Below are 27,438 nucleotides of genomic sequence, written 5' to 3' on the forward strand. Positions count from 1 at the left end.
TGGACACAGTGCTCCACATAGGGCCTCACCAGGGCAGAGCAGAGGATCAGGATGACCTCCCTCGACCTGCTGGTCACACTCTTCCTGGTGCACCCCAGGATGCCATTGGCCTTCTTGGCCACAAGGGCACATTGCTGGCTCACGGTCATCTTGTTGTCCACCAGGACTCCCAGGTCTTTCTCTCCAGAGCTGCTCTCCAGCAGGTCAGCCCCCAACCTGTCCTGGTGCAGGGGGTTATTCCTCCCCGGGTGCAGCACCCTACACTTGCCTTTATTGAAGTTCATCAGGTTCCTCTCTGCCCAGCCCTCCAGCCTGTCCAGGTCTCGCTGTATGGCGGCACAGCCTTCTGGTGTATCAGCCACCCCTTCCCGTTTTATCATCAGCGAACGTGCTGAAGGTACTTTCCATCCCTTCATCCAGGTCATTGATGAATATATTGAAGAGAAAGTCCCTTCCTTTCAAGTAGCCCGGTCCCAAAGGAGATGTGCTTAAGTTGTCACCACCACATAGATTTACAGTGACAGCAACAGAACGTAAAACTCTGCTTCATCCTGGCTGCTGTCATTCATGCAGTACCACAAACCACGCCCGCAATGTTTATTTTAACTGCTTTTAATTTTATATAGTGGCAATAGAGCATTAAATACAAAACTCGAAACCAAAAGGAGCTTTCGGAAAAGGTGTTTTAAAGGCGTTTAAAAGAACACACAGATGTTAAGGGCCTGTCAGCGCCACTGACGGCACAGCCTTCTGGAAGGAAGGTACGTTGTGTACACGTTAACAGCGTTTCAAGTTTCACACCAGAACACATCCTCCTCCACCGCAAAAATCTACGCTCCGGGTTTAAGCAGCAAAGCTTCGGTCACCTTCAGTAACCGGGTCAGAGCCATCCAGCCGCCGGCCTGTATCTAAGAAGTGCTGATGTTTTCTTTTGCGAGAAAACAGGAGCTCCCACAGGCACTTGCGATGCGGTCGCTGGAACAAGCAACGTAGAGCACTGAAATGCCCAGACTCCAGTTTTTCTGCGCTCATCTACGGCCAGAGCAAAGCTCTCCGCTTCCTAAAACAGCTTTTTTCAACCCGAATTTTCTTTTTAGCTTGAGCCCTTTCTACTCCGTGTCTGGGGACGCCAGCTCGGGTGGTGGGTTGAGGAACTGGCTCCGGAGGGCTGTGGGAAGTCCCCAGAGGGGCTGCCCCTGGACACCGGGTTCCATCTGTGCAGCCCCTCGCACCCTCCCTCCCTTCCTTCCCTGCAGACAGGACCAGGAGCCAGTGCCGTCCCCGGCTGCCGGGAACCCGCCCAGGGAGGGGACGGAGAGGTGTCCAGGAGCATCGATTAGCACAGCCGGGATGTGCCATACGCGATAGACTTTTGGCAACTTGCACCCCGAGGAACTGTGGGTACCGGGTACCTTTTTCTCCCTCGTCTACACCACGTCTGCGCTGGTTACCACGTGCTCGGACATTGACTATTTTCACTCCACTGCCGTCTGATGGTTATTTCAAATTCCTTGGGCTCCTGCAGCGCGATTTACTCGCCTGTCACGCCCTCAACGCTGGCCACAGGGGGGTACAAGTAGGTTTTTCTCTCTTACCCTTTGAAACAGAGCAAAAAAAAAAAACAACCCTGCCCCAAAAAACATGCTGCTGCTGAAAACATCTACCCCTCGGGCGACGTCTGCAGCAGATCGAGGCTTTCGCTTTCTCTCGGCAGGAAACGGAACCCATCCAGGTTTTCTTTGGGCTAAAAATTAGCTAAAATTAAGTATAAAAAGAAAGACTTCGACAGGAAAAATTCAGTATCAAACTAAACATTGTAGTGCAAGTTACGGTTAGAGCTCAAAGAACCGGTATTAACTTAAGGGTGTATCACTGCCGTTATTAACACGTACACAAGGTTTTAGGGTGGTCAGTTAACACGCGAAGGCTGTTGTATATTTAACTTAGTGTTAGTAAACTAAAACCACCGGGTAAGTCCGAGTAGGAAGCCAGGTTGGAATACAAAATTAATACCTGAGTATAAACGGTAAAATTTATTCCCCCTTTGATAAATCCCAAACAAACACATTTAGTGCCTCAATCCTACATTTCACGTGAGGTTTTGTCCTGTGCTGTAAGAGACCGCTCGGTTCTAGTGCTGTTCGCAACAGAGAAGATTCCGGACAAAACAGCTCAACAGTCTTTCCCGTAGTGATCTTTTAATCCCTTAAGATTTTTCAATTAAAGTCTTCATTTTTCCTGTAGACTTCAGCATGTGCGGTCCAAACTGAGAAGGAAACCAGAAACACACTCAGGTGGCTGTCGACAGAAACCTGGAATTCTATCATTTGACAAATTAAAACCTTCCGTTTTCTTAGCTTTTGAGGACTTCATGATGCTCGGTCTCAAAAGATGGACTGTAAATTTCAAAACTGGGAAGTATGAAAAACCCACGTGTGAATGAAGTATCACCAACTCGTGTTCCTTTCCTTAAAGCCCCAGAATTGCTGGGAAAAAGCAACTGATTTTTTTGGGAATATCTAGGCATTTATTTATAAAGAACAGCCTGAACGTTACAGGAATATACCTTAAAGGCCAAAACCAGGAGGCCAGTCACTCACCGTTAATAAGCTGAAATACTCAGAAATCCTGAGGTTTGGGGTTCGGGAATCTTATTTTCCTTGGAATTGAATTCAGAGCGCAGCCAGCTCTTGGAGGCTTACGTGCATTTGTCCAAACTACTCTTTACTCTTCCTCTCTGGTGCTACAGCAAAAGGCTCCCAGGATCGCTCACTAACACAACTGAGCTCTACTGGCCTGGTTTTTAAGTGTATATTGCTAGAAACTTAAACATTCACCGCTTAAAAAACCCCTTACTTCCAATTCAGATCAATCTGAAATAAACCAGAAGCCACTCACTTGTATCACGATGTGGATTTTAAATATAATTCCATTTTAACATTCTCACACCGTAAAGAAACTGGTTTTATTTACTCAGCGTTTCCAGTTATTAGAAGAAACTCCCTACGCCGGGACCCAGCAGGCGTCCTGAACGCTTTGCTCTCTGTGCCCCTAGGAAAGGCTGACGGGTTTCAGGAGGTTACTTCAAAATTTCACACGCACCATCTGAATGGTGAAGGCTGGTAATAACACATGAATTTTAATTCAGACTCGGTTCCGGTATGAGGCCTTAAGAATCGAGTTTTCAGAATATCGCACGCTCATAGCAACTAAAAAGATTTTTGTTTTTAAAAAAAAATAAGAAAACTATAACAGGGCTTTTAAAACTTGGGCCAAAAAAAAGCACATAATCATAGAAGGCTGGAAGGGACCTTTAAGATCATCAAGTCCAACTATTAATGATAGAATGGTTTGGGTTGGAAGGGACCTTAAAGATCATCCAGTTCCAACCCCCCTGCCATGGGCAGGGACACCTCCCACCAGACCAGGTTGCTCAAAGCCCCATCCAGCCTGGCCTTGAACACCTCCAGGGATGGGGCAGCCACAGCTTCTCCGGGCAACCTGTTCCAGTGTCTCACCACCCTCACAGTAAGGAATTTCTCCCTAAGATCTAATCTAACTCTGCCCTCTTTCAGTGTCAAACTGTTCCCCCTTGTCCTATGGCTCCCCTCCCTGATCAAGAGTCCCTCCCCATCTCTCCTGGAGCCTCTTCAGGTACTGGAAGGGGCTCTAAGGTCTCCCTGGAGCCTTCTCCAGGCTGAACAGCCCCAGCTCTCTCAGCCTGTCCTCACAGGAGAGGTGCTCCAGCCCTCGCAGCATCTTCATGGCCCTCCTCTGGACCTGCTTCAACAGGTCCATGTCCTTCCTGTCCTTCCAGTGTTAACCTGACGCTGCGAAGTCCACCACTAAACCATGTCCCTCAGCACCACATCTACCAGTCTTTTAAATACCTCCAGGTATTTAATACCTCCTGGCCAGCCTGTTCCAACACTTGATAACCCTTTCTGTGAAGAAGTTTTTCCTAATGTTCATACATAATCCAAAGACTCGATACTAAAATCCTGGCCCATCAGCAGTACTTCAGAGGGTTTTGTGGACAGGGGTGCTAACTCACAGGTATTTGCATTATGTTGGCAGAAAGACACACGTTGGCTTTCACGACAACTACAATGTGCTCCAAGCATGTGTTCAGAATCCCAATACTCACCAGCACTACCTCCGTCTTTGTCTTTGTTTCGGTCTTTGGAATCACTTTTTCTGTTTCGCTTTGGCTGTCGCTTCGGTATCGATAAGCAAATTTCTTCTTGAGCGCTTCTGCTATCAACGCTGCGGGATCCGTAGGATCAGCCACTTTGGATTTTGTACCTTCTGACGATCTATAAAAGAAAAGGAGAAGCATTAACATCGCCCAAAACAGAACTTCAGGAGCCGTGAACACTTCTGCGTTCTGTCTGTCAGATGTTACATCAGCATCTGCCTAACCTTGAAATAGTCCTGAGTCACAATCATTAATGCAAATGTTAATACAACGATGTTTATTTGTATTTATTACCTCTTCACTGAGCGCAGTTTCACGCTGTTCATGTCTTTGAGGATTTCTAGCATGTTTGGTATTTCAGGCTTCTTTGGCCTGTTTTCTGTCAGATTCTGTCCAGAGTTCGTTTTTTTGTTTTTCCTTTCTCTGATGAGGTCAATGGCAGACGCACTCTGCTGTGGGCCCGGGGGAGGGAGCGGCGGAGGAGGAGGAGGAGGCGGCGGTGGTGGAGGTGCACCAGGGACAGCAGCTGAAGCAACCGGACTTGACCCAACTACAAATAAAAGAGGCATTACGCATGAGTTTACTTGTAAATCCCCCGTATCTCTCGCAAATGCTCAGGTAAGAATATGACTAGAGTAGCTTCACGTGCCTCCCCTCTGCCACCTTTAGATTATCACATAACTTCTTCGTTCCAAAAGCACTTAAGTACCCTCAACTGAGAAGCCACAAAAAAATCCTTCTGGAAGAGACAGAAGCATTCTTTGAATTTCCAGTTCAAATTCTAGGGGTGTTCGTGTCTCTGCTGCACTGAGATGGATGTCACAACATCTTTTAGTTGTGTTCTGCTCCTAATGTTACCAGAATTTCCTGGTACATACCAGGAAGAGGTCTTCCTCCAAGAGACCTTGGAGTCCTGGTGGATAACAGGATGATTATGAGCCAGCAATGTGCCCTTGTGGCCAAGAAGGCCAACAGCATCCTGGGGTGCATCAGGAAGAGTGTGACCAGCAGGTCGAGGGAGGTCATCCTCCCCCTCTACTTTGCCCTGGTGAGGCCCCATCTGGAGTCCTGTGTCCAGTTCTGGGCTCCCCAGTTGAAGAAGGACAGGGAACTGCTGGAGAGGGTACAGCAGAGGGCTACAAAGATGATGAGGGGCCTGGAGCATCTATCTCTCTGATGAGGAAAGGCTGAGGGACTTGGGTCTTTTTAGTCTGGAGAAGAGAAGACTGAGAGGGGATCTCATCAATGCTTATTAATATCTAAAGAGCGGGTGTCAAGAGGATGGGGCCAGTCTTTTTCCAGTGGTGCCCAGTGACAGGACAAGGTAACAGGCTCAAACTTGAACATAAGAAGTTCCATCTAAACATGAGGAGGAACTTCTTTCCTGTGAGGGTGGCAGAGCCCTGGAAGAAGCTGCCCAGAGAGGTGGTGGAGTCTCCTTCTCTGGAGACATTCCAAACCCTGCCTGGACACATTCCTGTGCAACCTGCTCTGGATGGACCTGCTCTGGCAGGGGGTTGGATCAGATGATCTCCAGAGGTCCCTTCCAACCCCATACCATTCTGTGATTCTGTGATTCCATTTACAAGAGGCAGGTACTGAGCTGGAAATCACATACAATCTACCACATTAGCGGTGTTTCTTCCTGCTTATCACAAGTAAGAAATTACCGTCCAAGATTTTAAGACTTCAGAGCTCAAGTAGTGCTTCAATGGAAGCTTATTCCAGTTCTCCGAGGTTAAGGATTTTTAGGCCAGCAGATAGAGATTCTCCTGATAATCTTGATTTCAAGTTCCCTGTACTCTTTAGGTAAAAATCAAGTAATAACTTGACAAATACATGAAGAAATCTCTGCTCAAATGCACCTTTAAAGAAATCAGCAAAACCAGATCAAACCAGAGTTTTGAGGCTTGGAGTATAAAGTGTGTAAAGATATGGATATAGATAATACAGAATCTACTCTGTGTACGTGTAGGCAACCACACAGTGTCATTGCCATGTTCTACCAGAAGAGGGAGGTAAAGATGATAAAATCAAATCAAAATTTAATTTTCCCAATAAATAGAGGCAAAGGGAAAATGAAGAAAAATAAGTTAATTATTTACACGCACACACCCCCAATACAATTCAAGAGTGAAACCATGTGATCCTTAAAACTATTGCATAGAACAGTTAAGGAAAAATAAAGTAACTGCTATCGGTTCACAGACTAAGGAGTATTTGAGGAATCAGGATATGATTTTATACACAAACAAAGGCAAAACTGTGCTTGTTAAGTGACCTTAGGGGAGGGTGAAAACCGAATGGCTGTCATTTGCAGTCGACAAGGGCCATCTCCCAGTAATCTTTGGAGAGGATAGACTCAGAACTAGAAGGCAGGCAGATGTGAGGGAAAGAGGGGAAAGAAACTGAGGAAAAGAAGAATTATTCTGTTTGCTGTCAGAAAAACTGCACTTTTAGTTCCATCTGGACAACAGTCTGATTCCAATAAACAATCTCCTCTGCTGTAATATATATCATAAACTTGAGATGTATATTACATAATACCAAAGAGTAATTAGCATCTTGCATGATTACTTCATATCATCAGAGAGCTTATTTAATTGCTGGATGGGAAGACTTAATTTCTAACACTAACGCTACATTCTTTTAGTTTGGTTTAAGCCATCATGTTTATCATGAGCTTTGCTCCGAAAGCTCTTTAATGCTTCTTTACTCATCCCCAGATTCAGGATTCTGGCAGACTTTCGTGCAAAGACTTTTGGAATACTAGAAAATACAGAAAATCTGGCAGGTCCCTTTTCTTTGAGACCTATTGTGTATCCTTTGGTTAGTCCGTCTACCAAACGAACCAAAACAATACGAAGAAGTGTTCAGGGTTGCAGTTTCCCCCAACAACAATTTAGATATAGAATGGTTTGTGTTGGAAGGGACCTTAAAGATCATTGAGTTCCAACCCTCCTGCCACGGGCAGGGACACCTCCCACTACAGCAGGTTGCTCAAAGCCCCATAAAAGGGACAAATTCATTAACTAAGTTTTGCTAAGAGTACAGCAAATTTAATACCTGCTGTCAGGTTCTGTTGCTCTTGCAAGATTACAATCTTGGCTATTTGTGCTCTTAAAGTGGCTAGTTCATTTTCTAGAGCGCTGATCTTCTGCAGAGCTTCTTCGTTTGCGGTCACTGTGTTCCTGGACACTTGTTCCTCTTCCAACGGGCTTTGTAAGGACATCTGTCTGCATGGGGACCTTCCAGAATGATGGACTTCACCTGAAAGAGGCTGGGCTGTTTTCGACCAAACTTCCGACCTGTAACAAAAATATCATAAGATTCTTTTTTTTAAAGGCTTTGTACTACATAAAAACCTAAGGCAACGTACCATACAAACCAGGAATCCACGCTGAAGGTCTGACTCCAAAATTGTCTACAAAAATCACTTCCACCAAAACATTATAGAGCTTAAAGTAAGAGCTTCACATTCTTTCTGTTTGCATCACTACCTGTATTTCTTCTCTTCCCCGTGCCAGCTTTTTGTGAAATCCTTGATCTCAAGAGAAAAAAAGAAATACATTCCCCCTCACCCTCAATCTATTTCTCTGCCTCACGCTTATTTTTTTGTTGGAACTCTGATTTAATTTTTTTTTTTTTGCCCAAATGCTACCATTTTTCCCCCATGGGCTGCAAATAGTCACTTGTAGTTGATTCCTTTGAAGAAGGAAGAGTTTCTTAGTTCCACAGCATATTTTTTGTACTTTTTAGACTTATGAAGGGACAGTCCTCCATTTTAGCAATGTTGGGAGCATGGAGTACACGAAACAGCTCTATGATGCCAAGGCTGCTTATCAGTAAATGAGAAAGGGTCTTCTTACATTTAGTTTTCTAACACAACAAATAAAACCACAGAGAAGAAAACTTCATACAGTTTTGAAGAGTCCATAAGCTTCCCTGCTCTTTCTCACAAAAGCAACACAATACAACTCTGTTGCCTTCCTTCATTACCCACCAAAGCCCAAGCTCTGTTAAACGCCAAGGTGTTACTGAGCATCTGCAGTCAAATAAGCACTGACAAAAGGTTATATTCACTGAGGACATCAATGTTTTTAAACAGTTTCTCTCTCCTCGATGATCTCTGAGGTCCCTTCCAACCACTACGATTCTGATTCTGATTCTGAAGTATCTGAGCAACCTCATCTAGTTGAAGATGTCTGGAAGATGGCTGGAGCACCTCTGCTGTGAGGACAGGCTGAGAAAGTTGTTCAGCCTGGAGAAGAGAAGGCTCTGGGGAGACCTTAGAGCCCCTTCCAGTATCTAAAGGGTGCTACAGGAGAGATCGGGAGGGACTCTTGATCAGGGAGTGGACCCATAGGACGAGTTTTACACTGAAAGAGGGGAGAGTTAGATTAGATCTTAGGAAGAAATTCTTTGCTGTGAGGGTGGTGAGACACTGAAACAGGTTGCCCAGAGAAGCTGTGGCTGCCCCATCCCTGGAGGGGTTCAAGGCCAGGCTGGATGGGGCTTGGAGCAACCTGGTCTAGTGGGAGGTGTCCCTGCCCATGGCAGGGGGGTTGGAACTGGATGATCTTTAAGGTCCCTTCCACCTCTAATCATTCTATGATTCTGTCCCTGCTTATTGAAGGGGAGGTTGGACTAGATGACCTTTAAAGGTCCCTTCCAACCCAAACTATTCTATAAGTAGAACTGATAAGGATTAATGACAGCAGATTGTTATAAACATTATAACTGCAAAATATGGCCACATACTTAACTCCTCAATCCTCCTTAACTTCAATCCCCAAACTTTTCAGGCAGGTCAGGTTTCCATTAGTTATTCAAACATGAGAATAAGCAGAGTGGCTAGTGATGGCGCTTTTCAATATGCGCAGAATGGCTCCAGACTAACACGGCTGAAGAGCCCCATCACTCTGGAGGTGTGGGCTGAGCTACTCTACACAGCTCACAGAAATCTGATCAAGCAAAAATTAATATTATCCAGGATGTGAAAATTTAGGTGTTTTTATCCAGTTAGGAATAGAGAGCAACTAAAGCTGAGAATAGAACAGGATGCTTCCTCAGCAGCCATCTCCCTGCTCTCCCTAAAGAAGTATGGTGGAAAGAGCCCGTAGTCATTTCACTCTTTAAAACCTGCCTTCTAGACACTATAAAAGAGCAGGATAGCTAAACAACAAAGGGTATTTTCCACTCAGAGCAGTAATGGCGTCTTAAGGAAATGTCTTGATTAGAATCTAACACTGTGGAAAAATATTATTGACTGAATTGTCACTACTGCTCTGACTAGGGATAGGGGAAAAATGATTTGTCATTTATTTGCTTCCTCTATAAAACTGCATTTGCAGGAAAAAAACTACGTCTGCAAGACTGTTTATTAAAGTGTACAGTGAATATATATTTAACAGTAACACCTATGTGATCTTGTCAAAACAGAGAATTTCAAATGCCTGGAAAACACCTAATGCATAGCAGCTCCACTCCATGATACTGCGCACAGACGTAATGAACGGCGCACGTTGAAATACTCATATTTGCTAAGTAATTCACTTACCATGCTCCATTATAAGCTGTTTGCCTTAAGGTCACTATATATCTGCAGGATTATTTTAGTCCCATCCCACATCCATCTGTCCCCCTTCTCCCCTCCATGCAGACGTCTCAGCACATATGCAAGTCCTACATCTTCTGTAATAGGTTCTTTGAAGCACCAAAGAGCTATTCTCCCTTGTCGTCTCCATTAAACATAATAGCTTTACAGTTCAATCCTTAAACAAAATGTTTCTGTGCAAACAAAAGTAGTATTGGCCAGTTAATTTCCTTCGCATCGAATAGACTTTACAAATAGCGTTTCCCAAACAAGCGTTGATTTCTATGACTCCCCTCTGTGTTTGGGAAATTAATGTGGCAGCGCCAGCACGTTTGTTATGCAAAGCTTCACTGTGGCAAGTCATGTCGGAGGGCATGTAGGTCATTACTAACCTATTTCATGCTTTCAAATTAAGAACAGCGTCATCCAGTAATCTCCGAAGCCAACAATCTGTGCCTTTCTCTGGAAGGTTAGTTTAGAAGAAAAACTTCCTCTGCACTACGGAGCTGTGCCTTTGTTTCTGGCTACTCTGAGCAGCGATTTGGGAAGGCTGGAATAGAGAACTTCATGGCTTCAGTCAACCTGTTCCATGCAGTTACCGTGCTATGGAGTACTCTTGGTCCAACACAGCAGGACCTGTCCCATCGTTCTGGACACAGGTGCTCATGTGCTTCCATGCCAGATTTTGTTATGAAGATGAAAGATGAAATATAAACCATAATTTTTAAATTGTCTTTAGCAGACTGCAGAGCCTTAACTGGAAAGGTGAAAAACAACATGCCAATTATTTGATTGTCAGAATGACCACTGCTGCTAATTAGGAAGCTGTACAGTACACCGCCCCATATTAATGAAAATCTCAGAATCGGTGTTAGCAATTGTGCCGTACCCCAGCAGGCATTTTTGTGGGGACAAGGTTGCTTGAAGCTGTCCCATGCAATTCTTTACAATAAATTAGTAAATAAAAACCACAGTCTCCATTGTAAAAGGGGTTTCCCTTTCCTGTGACGGTGGTGAGGCACTGGAACAGGTTGCCCAGAGAAGCTGTGGCTGCCCCATCCCTGGAGGTGTTCAAGGCCAGGCTGGATGGGGCTTGGAGCAACCTGGTCTAGTGGGAGGTGTCCCTGCCAATGGCAGGGGGGTTGGAACTCAGTGATCTTTAAGGTCCCTTCCAACTCGAACCCATTCTATGATTCTATAAAGCCAATCTCCTATACATTCTCAAAGCACTGTTTCATTCATAATCCTCTTAGTCTAACCTCTCTTTCTTCTTTTACAGACCCTACCTCTATCACTCTTCCACTTTTCTCCTCCCAGCACTCAAGTGCTCTCCATTAATCGCAAGGCACAGTAGATTCTCGTTGGAGAGAAGCAAGGACTCTTTCTCTCGGTCCAGAAGTTCAAAAAGGAGATTTGAGAAGCGTACCTGAGCCTTGTAGAGACTTCACCTTCTTCTTGAGCAACCCATCCCACATCTGCAAAGGAGGCCACTGCATCTTCTCTAAGATGATTAGGATGGTTTCCTTCTGTGGCATGAGAAGTAAGCTAAATTTTAAAGACAAGATTGAAGGTTTTAGAGTTGCCATTCCCAGCCCAAGTCACAGTTATTTTACCCAACACTCTTAGTGATGCTACACGTAACTATTACCCACATACATGCACGAAACACATCTGTAGACTTAGCACACTAATTTCTGTTCTGGACTTGGTCCCAAACCACTTCACTGACTTCAAACTATTCACTCTAGTCTGCTGAACACTTTACAGAGGCTCACAGCTACTATATACACTATCACAGGACACTACTGAACGCTAAAAATCCAATCCAAATTGTTACCTTAAAGCCAAACAAATACCAACATTCTCAATATAGTTTGCTATATTAAGTCAAATGATCTGTTTTTACAGTCTATTCATGACCAGAAGTTAAAGACATTAAGGCTACTAGTACTTTTTATGTCTTTTGCTTTGATTTAGTATTATTTTGAAAGTGAAATTCTGTGGAAGTGTGTTTCCCTTCCCCTATGGCTTCCAGAATTTCTGTACAAGTATAATGGTGTGTGCATTGCACAGGAGGGGAAGAAAAAGAAAGCAAAAAGCCATTTCTACTATCTCAGTGATCACAAAGGCTTTGAGTGAGAGGCAGGATGCAATCATAACAAAATACTCTTTTGCTAACAATCTCATTTACAGCATGCCAAACAAAATGACCATTTTCCAGCATGGTTCCGCCATTAGCTTTATAGCTGCTGGAAACCACAGGTAAGCAAGGCTCCAGAGACTGGAACCTTAGACTTACAGTTAAGTGACCTTATTGGAGATTTGAAAAATTGTTTGGATCATCGATACACGCTCCATAGCCACAACTATACAAAATGGTTTCAAATCTACTTTGAAATGCTGGCTGCTTGCCCAGGTTAGACAAGGGCATGTGTACCTAGTCACTGGGCTACTGAGCAGCCTGGTCTCAGCATCTTAGCAAATAAAAGCTATTGAAACATCTTTCGGTAACTTCTTCTGCTCAGTCTGTCACCTTGAGTTACTTATTTGCAATGCAACTCTGCCACCTCTTTTGCTTGTATTTCCTACAATCCACAGGGCTAATTTGCCCCTGAGTCGTTGCAGCTGTTGAAGTGCTGCCTGCTGCTGGCAGTGGTCAAGAAGCTGGTCATACTGACAAAGAGACAGTGGCAGCATGTACCAGTCTGTGAAGGCAGTTTGGATCCATCCTCTTAGCACTTAGCATTCTGTGATTCTGTGAAAATTAACCTATGGGGTTGGAAGGGACTTCTGGAGATCATCTAATCCAACCCCCCTGCCAAAGCAGGATCACCCAGAGCAGGTTGCACAGGAACGTGTCCAGGCGGGTTTGAATGTCTCCAGGGAAGGAGACTCCACCACCTCTCTGGGCAGCCTCTTCCAGGGCTCTGCCACCCTCACAGGAAAGAAGTTCCTCCTCATGTTTAAATGGAACTTACTGTGTTCCAGTTTGTGCCCATTACCTCTTGTCCTGTCACTGGGCACCACTGAAAAAAGACTGACCCCATCCTCCTGACAGCCACTTTTTAATTATTTATAGGCATTGATGAGATCCCCCCTCAGTCTTCTCCAGACTAAAAAGATCCAAGTCCCTCAGCCTTTCCTCATCAGAGAGATGCTCCAGGACCCTAATCACCTTTGATTATTTTGGTATCCCTTTGCTTTACCCTCTTCAGCAGTTCCCTGTCCTTCTCGTCCAGAATTGGACACAGTAAAGGCAATTCACCTCTGGAAGAGGAAATTATTATGTAGCAGCAAGTATGAAATGTTAGCATTAGCTTGAATTTGAAGCAGATCTATCATCCTATCACAGTAGGACTGTGGTCCAGATGGGGTGAAATAATTTCTGAAGAACATTCACAGATATTTTAGGTGTAGCCTTTGATACCCAAGTCCCAGGAAGATAGAAGTTGTGGGTTTGGGGTTGGTTTTTTTCCCCCCAGGAGTTGTTACAAACAGCTTTGGAAATTGAGATTAGTCATCTTCACCTCACACTCTCGCAACTCGTATGTGAGCCTTTATCGCAGCTCCCAGGAGCGTGTATTGGCACCATCAGATCATTTGGAAACAACAGGGTTTTTTCCAGGTAGCATCAGCACAGATGGTAATATGTTTATCACATTAACAGTTGTGCCTAATACCATCAGTCTGCCTCTCTTTAAAACAGTCTAGAGAATACTATATTGCACGTTAGGATTTTCATTGTTTGAGGTTTCCTTAGCTTTTTGCTTTTTTAAGATAAAAAGAAATTTTCATGACCACAGCATGTGTATTAATGTTAACAGCAATTTAAAAACTCTATTAGAAATTAGCCACTTCTTGCAGGTGGTACAGATTTTCCTGATAGTAATGGCCACATGAGGAACTATTACCATGAAAAGATTGAAGGCACATTTAAATAAAGGCACTACACATACTTGCATCAAAAATAATTTTATCGATGAACAGTAAGGAATGCAGTTGCCACGGCCAGGTTTCCTGTACTGTGAGATAAATAACTTCTAATCCAATATTTAGTAGCAAGCCTTCTGTTACATTGCGATGCAAGTTTCTTCTTACTTTTTTTTAATTTGTATTTATACGTAAACAGAATCTGCTTGTTACCCCATATACAGATGTTTCTTTTCTCTATCCTTAAAGACAACATGGCCTTCCACAGCAGTGGGTTTTGAATTTTAAGTTAATGCAAGATTTTGACTTTAATTTGAAGGTTAAAAGCCAATACCCATCTCTCAAAACCTTTGCCTGGCTGTAGAATGATGCTTTAAAAACTCTGTGACTACCCTATTCCTCCAGCCAATCTCAGCTGAAGAAAACTTGGACAACTGCTCTGCCGACAACTGAGATGGAGAACACAGAGCTGAAAACAGAGGTCTCCTTCTACTGGATGGCAGGAACTGAGTGAAACAGTGGAAGTAACCTGCTTTTCTTTCTCTGGCAAGTAGGTAGTTGCTTCCCCTGCTTCTTCCTTCACAGGCTTTTTTTTGCCTATTTTAGTGTGCATGGATGCTGCACGCACACACGCACACTTGTGGGTTTCAGACCCATTATTCCATTAATTTCTAAATAAAAGACTATACACACTGTACTGTTTTGGCTGATGGAGGTGGAAAGTAGAACAAATATTTTAATACGTTTAAGGATAGAATAAAAATTCTAATTTCAAATCACCAATAGATATTAAACATTTGGAAATACTTCTTCAAGTAAGACAAATTTGCTGTGATTTTTCCAATTAGCCCAATAAATTCTGATGTTTGGTACACGGACACCCAATTCCTTAGGAGACTTCTCTCGAGTTATCAGGTTTCCATCAGACAAACAGGAGAAGCACGGGACAAGAACACAGATGCTGTAGTTGAAGGATAGTATCTTGAGAGACAGCATTACAGGTTTGCTTGAATCTACCTAGGCTATATTGGTAAGTTTAACTATTTTCTCCTAAAGACTACAGATAAACCAAAAAAATATGACATACAAAAGAACTATAAGAAGTATTTTCACTTGTTCATGCCATATAGGGTATGCAAGGTAAGCTCTGTCACCATTTTCTGAACACATAAGCAGCATTTAGCAATTAATTTAGATGTTGAGTGTGGCAAGATCCATAGACTGATACTACAACAGTCAGTAGACCTCAAAAAGCAAAATGTTAGGCTACTAATTTTTTTTTCAGACTGGCTGAACAAAAGCATGCCAAAAGAGAAGTTAGAACACAATAGAGATATTCTTTTAATACCTCTTATCCATTTATCATAAGGAAAATGAAGACCTGTGGAAATTCTGTTGCTCTTAGATAAAGTTAGAAACACTGATGATATACATGCACCCTCAGATGAGGCAAGTAAGGTTTGCTTTGGTTTTTAAATAAAGTGACTTACAGCAAGGTTCAGTGCATGGTCCTTTCATAATATAGCTAAAGCTGGCAAGAAAGAAAGAGGAAGAGACAGCTATAGGAAAGTGTCAGTTGCAACAGCATAAAAACGCTCGAGATCAGTACTGAGCTCCACTATAAGATCTTAACGCTGAGACACGAAAAACAGACATTAGCATCACACTTTTACAAGTTCAGCAGTTTATATATTGGACTAGTGTCAAGCCTGCATAAACCATACAAATTTTAATGTGTTTCAAGGCTCAAATTATGAAATTCATATTTCTAATTCAATCAGCTCTGACAATTGTACTTCTATTTTTAGGATCCTTTCATCTAATAGAAGATGAATGTTTATACTTATTGTGCATTAATCTATGCAAAGCTGACTGAATATCTCTTTAAGCAGAAAAAAGGCAAATATTTTATTTATTCTAACACAGAATTCAGACAAAGACACATACATATTTTTATTTCAACACTAAAAATATTCAGAAACAGATTCCCCAGATGTATCTTGCAGCTCTTCTCAGCAAGAACATAAACCAGAAATGTCTTCTTTTATGTACCATATTAAGAGAAGGCAGTATTTGGTTAACTACCTGCAAATGAGCATCATCTTCCCTTGTACGGCCTTTACAGTATAGAAAATCAGAGATATTACAGAAGGACTTCACTTCCTTTCAATTCTGAGGCACATGGAGCTTCACTGCTAGCATAACTACTATTAATTATATATCCAAAAGTTTACATCCAGTGTATCATTTTGTTGTCCTTCTCATCTGCACAAATCCCCACCCCCACAACATATATATATATCTTTTTTAAGTTTCACCAAGCCACTAGTAGTGGGAGATGGCTGCCCCCCTAGTTTCTCTGTGTAATTATTTGAGAGGCAGAGCGTTAGCATGGCTTTTACTATCACACCAAAAAGGCTTCCATGGTAATCTGAACTATCTAATTTTGCTACTATAATTTCAAGTATAAATATTGGTCATATATTTCATATAGGATAAAGAAATTCATTTAAACAGTGAAAAATTTAGCTGTGTGGAAATTACCTTGTCTTCACGTGGGCGATGCTTCCCACCATTCATCTTTATGTTCCCCACTGTTGCTGGCCCAAGAAATGTTCCTCTCTCAGCTTGAGTTTCAAACACTAAATTTCTCCAATTCTATACCCACCCCCATCCCTAACACACACAGAGTCGAAGAGATTATGTGTAACAGCTTCCACTTTCCCCATCTGTTCCTGAAAGACTTGTTATAAAAAGCAAGGGCTTTCTCCTCCTTAAGCTTTTACCCTCACTCTTTACCCTCCCACTATATGCAGTTGAGGTTAAAAGCAAACGAGTCAGACAGAAAACTGCAGAGAATTGATGTTCCCCTTTCATCTATCGAGTCCTAGCCTTGTATTTAAAACAAAAGCAAACAGGGTACTCATGTTATCTTGTTACTAATTTCTTACTTTCTGATAAAGTTGTTTGTTTTCCCAAATATTTTAAAGTAACACTGTTCATCTTTACGTGCTTTTTAAGCCTAGCTTATAAGTAGTTTCTAGAAATGGTTCATACATTTTTCTCTTTTATTAATATATTTTTTCCAAGAATAACTTTTTTATACTGTATTCCCTCATTTTAGAGGTTCCAATTTCCTTAGGAAAAAAAAATTGTTTCAAGTTTCATTATGAGTGTTACAGCAACATGGATTCAGGTTTTAGGCAGCACAGAGGCTGAAGAATCCATATCTGGAAAAAATCTGAACTGGAAGCAGGAAGAACTGAAGTAAGCTAATTCTTGGTTTATCATATTCTGCTTTTACAAAGCCTCTAGTCATTTGTTTTAATTAACTGCATGTTTGCTTAAGATCTTTTGATGCAAGAGCAAATCCCTTTATGGGTATAGTAAAACACATATTTCTACACTGTTGAGAACACCTACCTGAAACTGAACTCTTGGACACTGTATGAGAGAGAGGTTAGTACCAATTTTTCTTACAATACTTCGAGATGAACCGTAGGGCTTGCTCGACCAAAGCACCTAGATGGGAAGAAAAAAGAAGCCAGCTATTAGGCAACTGATTTTTATATCACACTGGAATAGTTTTCCCTTATCCTTCCATACTATGCTTGTGCTAAACGTATTTAAAGTTATTCCTTTCACACTAGAATAGAATATATAAGCATATACACACACTGAAGTTTGTATCAGCAAACTCCTTACATTCTATACCCAAATTGGCACAAAATTTGTTTTTTGTCATTACAACAGAGCTATGGCTATTTAAGTTCAAGACACGCTTTGTATTACAATTAAATTCAAAGCAACAAATCAGGTAACACAAAAGAATTCAAGAGCTGGAAGCATCTTCAAAAGCATAATTTGTCCATTTTCACAGAATCATAGAATCGTCCAGGTCGGGAGGGACCTTTAAGATCATTGATTCCAACCATCAACCTAACTCTGATAAAAAAACATCCCTAACCATGTCACTAAGCACCATGTCAACCTGTCTTCTGAATACCTCCAGGGATGGTGCCTCAACCACTTCTCCGGGCAGCCCCTTCCAATGCTTAATAACCCTTTCCGTGTAAAAAATTTTTCCTAATATCCAATCTGAACCTCCCCTGGGGCAACTTGAGGCCATTTCCTTTTGTCCTATTGCCTGTGACTTGGGAGAAGAGACCGACCTCTACAACTTCCTTTCAGGCAGACAAGACAATTTTCAAGACAATAAAGAAACTGCATGGGGTCAGACACCTCTTTTTAAGGGGTTTCAAGAAAAGCCACTCGATCATGAAAAATTCATAAAGTTATGTAATTCTTGTAATTCTACATTTCCCAAAATATTTTTTATTTTGGTGAATTAAGAGCTCTTCTAACCCAGGAGCAGTGTCTATCAGCTAGCGTAAGCATGAAAATGTAACGGTGAAATTAAAGAGCAAAGAAAAGTAAAAGGGGGAAAATAAATACATAAGAAGGAAAATTTGTCCTATAAAAAGTATAAATACATTCACCTAGAGATAATTGCCCACAGCACCTCAACACACCTGGCTTTGTCAGAACTGTTTCTACTGCAATTCAGATTTCTATGTTGTTTAAACAGGGATGGAATTTGTTTTCTTTTGTTGTACTTAATGATGGGAATGTTTGCTCTACTATTGACTGTAGCTGTATGAAATGAAATGAGACTTTAATCCTAAGAGAATACTACAAAATGAGCCAGAACAGAAGCAAAAAACCACCCAGAGAGAAGCAGGAAAGATTTCAGGCCAGGGAAAGGCAACAAAAACCACGCAAAGAAGGAAAAGAATAATGGGAAGACTCTAACACAGAGTATATTGTTAGTAAACAATTAGAACCCTATGTAGTAATATAAAAACCTTGGCCAGTGTTTACTTATGGCTGAAGATATGAATTTACTACTCAGATCTTAGTTTTCAACGGCTCATAGCTTCAAGCAAACTCAACATCCTGTTAGAAGGTTGCCCAAAAGAGAAAACTTCGATAAAATCTAGGCTATTAGTACTGAAACAACCCTCCCCTGGCATGGCAATATTGCCTGTGCGATTAGTGTAGGACAGCTGTGGGAGGTTCACAACACACAGCTAAATAACATTTTGATATACTACACAAAGATGACTACTCGTAGATTTTGAACGTTCTGTTAAAAAGAAAAACATATGCTCCATGGTATTTAACCCGAGATTATGTTATCTCAGAAATTTCACACAAACATTTTGCCCATTTCTAAACAAGTGTCTTTCCTTCCTCTGGCTTTATTGGAATGTATAAATTTGGACAAAATAAACGTGCACTGCCCATACGCTACGCTAGATCCTCACATCAGAGCTGCAACTTTGCCATTTATCCACTCACACCCATTTTTTCCATTCTATGAAACATACATTCTCTTGCTTAATATGCTGCTAAGTTTGAACACAAACTTTTTCCATGCACAGTATTGATTCTGTATTTTGGATGCCTCAAAGACCTGACATTTGAGACTATCACGTTATTGTTTGTCTGTATGTCTGAGCAAATAGCAGGTAGATCAGGAGGCTTCAAGAAAAAGCGACCGGTGACATTCCTGCAGTAATACAGCCTCACTACTCACAACAGATTTTCATGTTCAAAGCAGAACTATTGGCGATAGCCTCAAAGCGATGTTGCATTTGAAAAACAAATAGTAGTCAAGGGAAGGCTTAATTAATTACAGAAGTACTTCCACAACAGTAGAAGAGACTAGACTACACACTGTATTACCAACGTAAGTGCAGTGCATTTTAAGCAAGTGGTAAAACTTGTTTAGAGATTGCTCAGACCACAGACAAGATGCCGACTGGCAACCAGATCCTCAAAAATATTTGGTGCCCAAATGCCCTTGGGGGTGTTCAGCGACAGTGGCCTGGTGTACCAGAACTTTAAATGACTCAGTTTTGGTAATTCAAGATATGCCGGCACAATATTTTTCAGAAAACTGCATGCAAGCTGTGCCACAATGTATGGAAAGAAAGTCAGCGCCCTGCTCAGCTGAGCTAATAAATCTTTATCCAAGTTCACACAACTTCTTGTTGACTTGAAGCACTGGCAGAGCAAGTCTGCGAAGTATTACTTAGTCATACCCTCTTATTGCATCAGTGTTTTGCTGTTGTCCAGAATGACTGACATTTGGAAATGTAATTGAATTGTCACAAGCTTGATACAAGTAGGGAATAGGCAGAAACAGATTAAAAACTTGCTTTTCTCTCTTATTTAGGCTGAAACACATTGCTGACAACAACCACAGCAACACCCATGATAGTCCAGCATATTCTCATACTTTGAATTTTCAAAGTTACTCTGCATGAAATCTCAGATCAGAGTTTGAATAAAATCCTAAAATACATAATCTTATTGGTAATTTTAATTTATAATGTACAAGCATTTTCCTCTCCATAGATTCCCAAGACTGATAAAAGGCTCTACCACAATAATCCAGAGTAAGAACTGCCTTTCTAAGTACTGCATATAACTGTTAAGGATTTCCCCATAGTTAAAACATTAAAATATTTCGACAACTTACAGGGATTACTGCATTGAAGTCAATACATATACTCAAAATAGCTTCCTAAAGGTCCTAGTGACAAAGCAATTGATGTGTAGCAGACTGCTCGCTCGGTCTCTGCTAAGCATTCAAAGAAAACTCTATATACATTTTCCTCCAAGAGGAGAGCTATGCATGCACGTTCCTCTGTTTTCCCAGATTCATGGGGCTTTTCATATCTCCAAGGTAAGAGCAAAGAAATAAGATTATTTAAGAATTAACGTCACTGTTAAAAAACAGTTGAAAATTCTGTGCGTGTTTTGAAGCTGAAGGAGAAGTCCAGCAAGAAAAGCAATGTTTACAAAGTAAACAGCTTGTTATTAGAGCAAGAAGGCACTGCATGGTATTTTTAACACATATATTACTCAATACTTCAGTGTCCAAGTACTAAATGTCATACTTTTTCAGCAATGCAGAATCATACAATTATTGAGTATACTTCAGTGTTCTGCTGGAACAGATAAGTATAAAATAAAATATATGAAGTGCTTTCTATACCTGATTTTCTGAAAACATGAAGCAAAAGTTTGAAACACTTACTGATTCCATGTTTAATCCAACTTGTTCAAAAGCCATCCTAATTAAGCGCTTAAGCCAGCAAATCATCTGGAATGGAAAAAGCCTTTCCAAACTTGGATTTAAGCCTTCCAAACCTACAGGGCTGCGGAGGTTCCATAGTACTTCTGAAATGAGAAAGATAAGAAGTTTAGATGCATGTCGTGGAACATATACAGAGGAAAACTGCTACGTGTACTCCTAAAAAAACAAGCTTTAGAAAGAGTTACTGAACACAAGACACGTTAGGTGACAACAATTTCTAGTGCTGCAAAGCACAGGCATTCAAAAGGCATTTTCTTAGTACAGGTGACAAAGATTTTTTTAGTCGTGTCACTTTTAGGAAATCAAAATTGTTGCAAAGTTAATGATTAAAAAGCTGAGGAAACGATTGCTCACTTGAGCGTGGACAGATGATAGTGTTCAACAGCTCTAAGTGAGCACCGAACACTATGGAATGCCTGCAGCTGGGGACTACCCCTAAGATTAAAGGGTCATACTCTTATCTAAAACTCATTTCTATGCCGGAACAAACTACAGAAAGCTGATCACCTCTCTTCATTCATATCCTCTGGCAGCCTTGCTGTTCCCTTCTTTTTCCCACAACTGAGGAGAGAAACGTGGAAAAATGACTAATGCAAGAAAATGACAGGAAATAGCATAGATGCGGGACCTGAAAATACTCAAGCGATTTATGAAGTTGGACAGATTTCAAGTTCTGTCTATTTATATGTACTACCACTCACTTAAATCAAGATGTTTTTACTGCTCCTCTAGTGAAAACAGTCTAGTTTTTCTTTAACTGTCCTCTACACCAGTCATAACCAAGAATTGTATGCCACCAAAAAAAAAAAAAAACCGCCCGTAGATTTAGATTTACATTTGTTTTGTGTATCAGGCTAGAAACAACGCTCTGTTGAACCACCCTGAGCAAAATATTTGTCGTATGAACAACAGTGTTGCTGAAGACACTATATATATACACACAGAGCGATGACTAAAGCAAGGTAGCAGCAAGGAGCTGGTACTTGCGAAATCTGAAAGTCAGGAGATGGAAAAGCTACGCTGTTTGGAAGTGCCCACAAACGTTACAGTTAAACCATCCCTGTTTCCGTTACAAATGTTGGGTTTTTTTCAACAGTTTACAGTTGCTTAGTAATAACCTGCTTCTTGTGGAAACTTGGCAGGAACAGTGCAACTCTACAGTTATCTTTTTTTTTAGACAAGCTTAAAAAAAAACAAAAATAAAGTTGGTATTAATTTCTTATCACTGCAGAAAGTAAAAGAGATTTCCTAACAGGATTTTCTTTTGTTTCTGACTAAACTAGGAAGAAACCATGAATCTATCAGCTAATGAAGGACTAATAAAAATGCAAGATTAAAAAGTTATTAAAAAAAAAAAAAAAGGTGAACCAAGCACCATGAGATTAGAATGGAAACTGTGATTGCTGTAAGAGAAACAAGAGGGAAGAATAATGGGCTACCTACCAAACAGCCACGAACGCAAGCTACAGTCATACATAATAACTGAGTCATGGAATTCTTTATGGAAAGCTGGAAAAGTCTATTAGGGAAGCATTACCATCTACTTGATCTATTCTTCCTTTAGGCATCTCTTATTCTTCCCTTAGACAAGCTACTGTATGGACTGTATGGGTCTTTGATTGCATTGCACCTGCTGTGTTTTTAGAACAGGAATAATACAAGTCTTTCTACATGCCCCATATTAGATTTGGCATCACACCTGCCACTGGAGACACGCAGTGACTTAAAAGAATGCTCCTTTAAAAGGGGAAACCTGTTCCAAAAGCGCGATACATGTGACGCACTCCGCCTCATTCCAAAGTTCAGACTTGTTGAACATGTAGTGTGGAAATCAAAAAGAAGAAAAACGGAAGCCATGTCAAGATATTTAAACAAAAGACCAAAAAAAAAAACCAAAATAAAAAAGGTAGAGACTGTGTTTCTGAGCAATTGCAAGGACAGGGCTGGCTGGTAAAGGCAAGTGATAGGACTGTAAAGTGATGACAGTATCCTGATATATTGCTCTTTCAGCAAATAGCCAGGTCATTAGTTTAAAAATCCCTACCCATAGTCAAGAGTCATGTTTTGTTTCAGGAAGCAAAGAAAAGGTATTATTTTGTTTCTGATCAACTGGGAGGACTGAGTCTTTAATAACAGAGACAATTTGGACAGAAGTGAAAAGAGCATTAGAACTTACTCTGAGGAAATCAGAGCAGGTCTAGAAAGTTTCCATAAACTCAAGAAGCTGAGAGGCAAAGAGGTAAAGGAATTACAGAAAAATGGACAAGATAACCAATCAAAGGCACAAAACCAGATGTAGAAAAAATGTAGCATAATATTAGAGAAAGAAAGCAGTGAGTGATATAGATAGTCAGTATATTCTGTATTTTCAATTGAAGATGGTAGAAAAGACAGAGACAGATGTTAGAATGGGTTATAGACAACTCTGAGAAGTTAGAAGCATCCAGGACAATAGCACCTAATGAAATTCATCTTGAACAGCTCAGAAATTAGCCAAAGGAAGTTCTGAAGTATTAGTGATTACTTTTAGAAACTTGTTCAATGAGATCCAAAAGACCCAGGAAGGTGACCTTTTATAACTCCAGGTGCCAAGACTTTGAACACAAAAGAGCATTCATTCAACAAAACAACTACTTCAGTAAAACGATCATTTATAGTTCACATTATAAATCATTGTTTCTTCTGCAGCCTAAATACTAAATACTAAGTACCTAAGACTGGGGTCTTCCACTCCTCGCTCTTGTTGATGACCCATTCTCTGCTTTTGCAGAAGAAAGTGTCCTGAATCTGTAAGAATGCAGAGCACCAGTACCAACCAGTTCCTGGATGAGTTTCCTTAGCTCCTGGCACTAAGGAAAACCATCATGTTTTAACAACCTCCAGCTAATCTGTTATCTTAAAGGAAAATGCTTCTAAGTGTATCAGCTTGATATTTTTATGAGATCTATTAGTTTTCCAGAATTATCCCCAGACAAACTTGATAATCATTTCTTGTAGACTATATTGCACTATACCTTTCTTCATAAATCTCAGTTATTTCACAATTATTTTATGTGCCAATGACAGGAAGGGTTCATTCCAAATGAAACTGAGAGACAGCAAGAATGAAACGCAGCAAATTTTCCTCTCCTGCTCTGTATACACGCCAATTCCAGAAGCAGGAGTTAAATGTTTATTGCTTTTAGTAAGCTAGAATAATACCTCTTTTAAAACACTGATGCTCGTTTTATTTACCCTCTGTCTTCCTTATGCTACTTAAACTAAAAATAATAGTAGTTCAATTCCCCTAAAACTTCCACAACTCAATTACTGCAATAAAAAGCCCCGAGTGATAGTAATATTGCTATAAAACACGGTCCTTCTGCTGTACTTAAGCAAACCTATTACAAAGATAAGCAGTAGTCATAGACAAGATTCCCAAAAGAGGTTAGAAGAGTAATAACACAAAGAATTGCTTTTCACTGCAAGGGTTGGAATTTCACAGGTTCTTCATTTATAAAACTCCACTTACACAGAAATTAGCAATGCTGAAGAACTTTCTCTCTGATCTGGAAATATGCAGGAATTCCCAGTTTCAGAAATGAGGACATTTACATTTCTGAGCGTCAGGGCTCTCATCTTACCTCCTTGAACTCTCTTTTGCCCCCACTTGTGCAGGTTTCATTCAATACTGTCATATTGAATATCAGTCTACAAAGCTGAGAGGTTAATAATACAACTTATAAATTACAAACTGTTCATGAAATAAATATAATGGCTCTGGAGGCTGTACGCGCAAGGCATACCACTCAGTAAACATGAAATGGAGCACTTTGCCAGGCTTTCTAGTGAGTCCCTCACATGAAAGATGAAAAGAAAGAAAAATCAGATGTAACTGCTTTCAAATTGAAGTTCTTCTGTGTATATTTGCCAATGTTGTATTTGTCCAAGTCCCTTTCCAATTATGAGTTCTTGCTCTTAAAAAGAAACATGATCATATTTTTCTTACTAAAGGAGGTTTCTCTCCTTTATGTAAGATACAAACACACACAAAAAAAGAGAATGACTTAATGGGCTTGATGCAGCAGATCAGCCTTAACGAAAAATAAACAAATGCATGAAATCTGAAAAATGAAAGGTCTAGTCTTTAAATTGAAAGGGTATGTATAACAAAGAAGTACAAAATTTTCAAAGCAGCATGGTTTCAAAGGAATACCAACCACATCAAAAATGACAAAGAGCAGGTTCCTCCTTATTTTAGCAGGAACCTAGCATATCTCTGTAAGACTGACACATGACCCAAGCTCATCTCAGGAAATTATATCCATAAGGAAACATATTAAGGAAGTAGTAAAGAAAGATAAAGCCAACAAAAAATCATCACAACAACAGCAAGCCAAACAGGCAGGAAGAATCTTCTGATAAAGGATTAGACCCTCTCCCAAACTGACACAGACCCGTTAGAAGTAAAACAAGTATTTGGCAGAGATCACACAGCCAAATACAGAGTTCTGTTTTTTGGCTTGGAAGCCACAAATAACGAAGTGCCCTAACACTTTCAGAAGCACCTATTTGGAAAGATAGGCAAAGAGAGATAAAATTCAGTGAATGCTACAGAGACAATCAAGGACTTATCTAAGCTAGTATCAGCGTGAAATCTAAAGCAAGAACTGAAAATAACACACACTTGTAATGGAACTTGCTAAAGCTTTCTTAAAAATACAGCCCAATCGTATGCCCTCTAAAGCCCATCTATGCCAATCATAAGACCTCTAAATGTAAAACCACATTCATCACATCTTACCAACTACCATATCTTGCCAACTAAGGATGGAGAACAAAAAAGTCCATGTTTCACAACCAATTTAATCAAAAGCCTTTGCTCGGCAGACATTATACCTAAATGGTGCAATATGATACCATTGAGAGGTAAATAAAATCCTTCAACATGCCTAAATCATACAGTATTACACTATACGGGCATAACCATACACCTACACTGTCCTGCCAGACACAGAAACCTCCCTCGCCGTTGCTGTGAATGCCCGTCCTTCTGCTACATCTTTGAGAAACAAGAGGATGCAAGTTTTTTTAACAAAGGGGCATACTTGTCCAAAATAGCATATTAAACGTTTGATTTGCCCTTCCTCCCCCCACCAATCCCTCCTTGTAACAGTGTTGATTTCCTACACAAAACCATCAGATTTCTGCTAGTGAGCTCTGTGAAGGAAATTATTTTGATTCAGTAGCAGTTAATTGGAACTTTTAGAACTGATGTGGAGAAAACTCAGCTCCTTTCTCCTTTCTTTATCACCTAAGCAGTGGTTATTAGAAGATAAAATTATTTCCTTTCCATTTACTCTTTTTAAGCCTTGTCTTCACAAGGGCTACGGAGGACTACGGCTGCCCGAGGACAGCATGTAAATATTAATGAAGTCTCGCTGACGCTGTCAGACAGAGATCAATGCACTGTGGCTGATGTCAGGACTCAAACTCTACTCGCACTCAGTCTCTGGAATTTCGACACCTCGTTACACAAAATACAAACAAGCGTCTAGCAAGTTACTTATCTATGACAACTGCGGAAGAACCTGTGCGCTGCAGCAATATCACTAAAGGTATACAAAGTAAGTGTCGTAAGTTTACAGAAAAGGAAAATAAGCACCAGACACCTTAAGACTAAGCTCCTTTATACACCATCTCTGTATTCTAAAGCCTCCTTTAAAAAATTCCCTGAAGTTCCTCCGGATTATCTCCAGATTATCTTTTATTTACATGATTTCCCGTGACCTGTCACTCCCATCACAGCAACGTTAAGAGGGTTTCAGTTTCGGTCCGCCTGCCTGCAAAACCGACAGCTTCGACCCCGACCCCTCTCCCTCCTCCACCACCACCCCCGCCGGCACCGTTTCCACGCCGCTCTGCTTCTCCGAAACGGCGGCGCCAGCACGGCACCTTCCCAAGGCCGCTGCCCGCCTGGCACCTGCCCTACCCTGGATGTGCCCTCGGCGCTGCCAGGCTGCCCGGGGAGAAGAGCCATGAGCGGCCTGTACCCGCTTCCAGTAGAGCAGCGCCCCCACCTCCCCTCGGCGCCGGCTCGGGAAGCTCCTGAGGGCAGAGCCCCACAGGGACAGGCCCCTCCACCCCAACACACACAGGGCTGCTGGGGCCGAGGGGCCTCCGGCTGAGCGGAGTCCAGATCCCGCTCCCAACCCGGGACCACAGGCGAAGGAGAGGAGCTGCCCAGGAGGAAAGGGAGGCCCGAAAGCCCAGGTGCCCGTTGCCCGCCCCGCCGCCCTCGCCTCGCCTCGCCTCGCCTCACCCGCCGTCCGCCGCGGCCGCGCTCCTTCACCCGCTTCTTCCACCGCGGCTCGCGACCCCCCCCCCCCCCCCTTCCTTCCTTCCAGCAGCCAATCCGCGGCCGCACCGGCGCGGCCCCGACCAATAGCCGGCCGACCTCGCGGGAGGCGGGACCTCGGGCGCCCTCCGCCAGGCTGCGGCGCGGTGACCTACCCGGCATCCACCGGGCCCGGAGGGGACGTGTGGAACCGCCCCGCCTCGCCCCTC

General features: G+C 41.7%; 1 protein-coding gene across 3 annotated transcripts; it reads right to left on the bottom strand.

The window, feature by feature from the left end:
- Nucleotides 1-604: 604 nt before the first annotated feature.
- MTFR1 (mitochondrial fission regulator 1) lies at nt 605-27,266 on the bottom strand. 3 transcript variants are annotated; one of them, XM_074146925.1, is made up of 8 exons: nt 27,194-27,266; nt 20,833-20,975; nt 17,148-17,246; nt 11,221-11,339; nt 7,265-7,506; nt 4,493-4,748; nt 4,148-4,316; nt 605-2,266 (listed from the first exon to the last, which is right to left on the bottom strand). In XM_074146925.1, the coding sequence occupies exons 2-8, from the start codon at nt 20,896-20,898 to the stop codon at nt 2,207-2,209; spliced, it is 1,011 nt and encodes a 336-aa protein (XP_074003026.1). In that variant the 5' UTR covers nt 20,899-20,975; nt 27,194-27,266; the 3' UTR covers nt 605-2,206. The 3 variants fall into 3 exon arrangements, with proteins under 3 accessions (XP_074003026.1, XP_074003027.1, XP_074003029.1); XM_074146926.1 differs by lacking the exon at nt 17,148-17,246 and having other exon boundaries at nt 27,194-27,254; XM_074146928.1 differs by lacking the exons at nt 17,148-17,246; nt 27,194-27,266 and adding an exon at nt 6,458-6,479 and having other exon boundaries at nt 4,493-4,711; nt 20,833-20,898.
- Between the last annotated feature and the right edge of the window lie 172 nt (nt 27,267-27,438).

This window comes from Numenius arquata, chromosome 4 (genome assembly GCF_964106895.1).
Source record: "Numenius arquata chromosome 4, bNumArq3.hap1.1, whole genome shotgun sequence".
NCBI lineage: Eukaryota > Metazoa > Chordata > Aves > Charadriiformes > Scolopacidae > Numenius > Numenius arquata.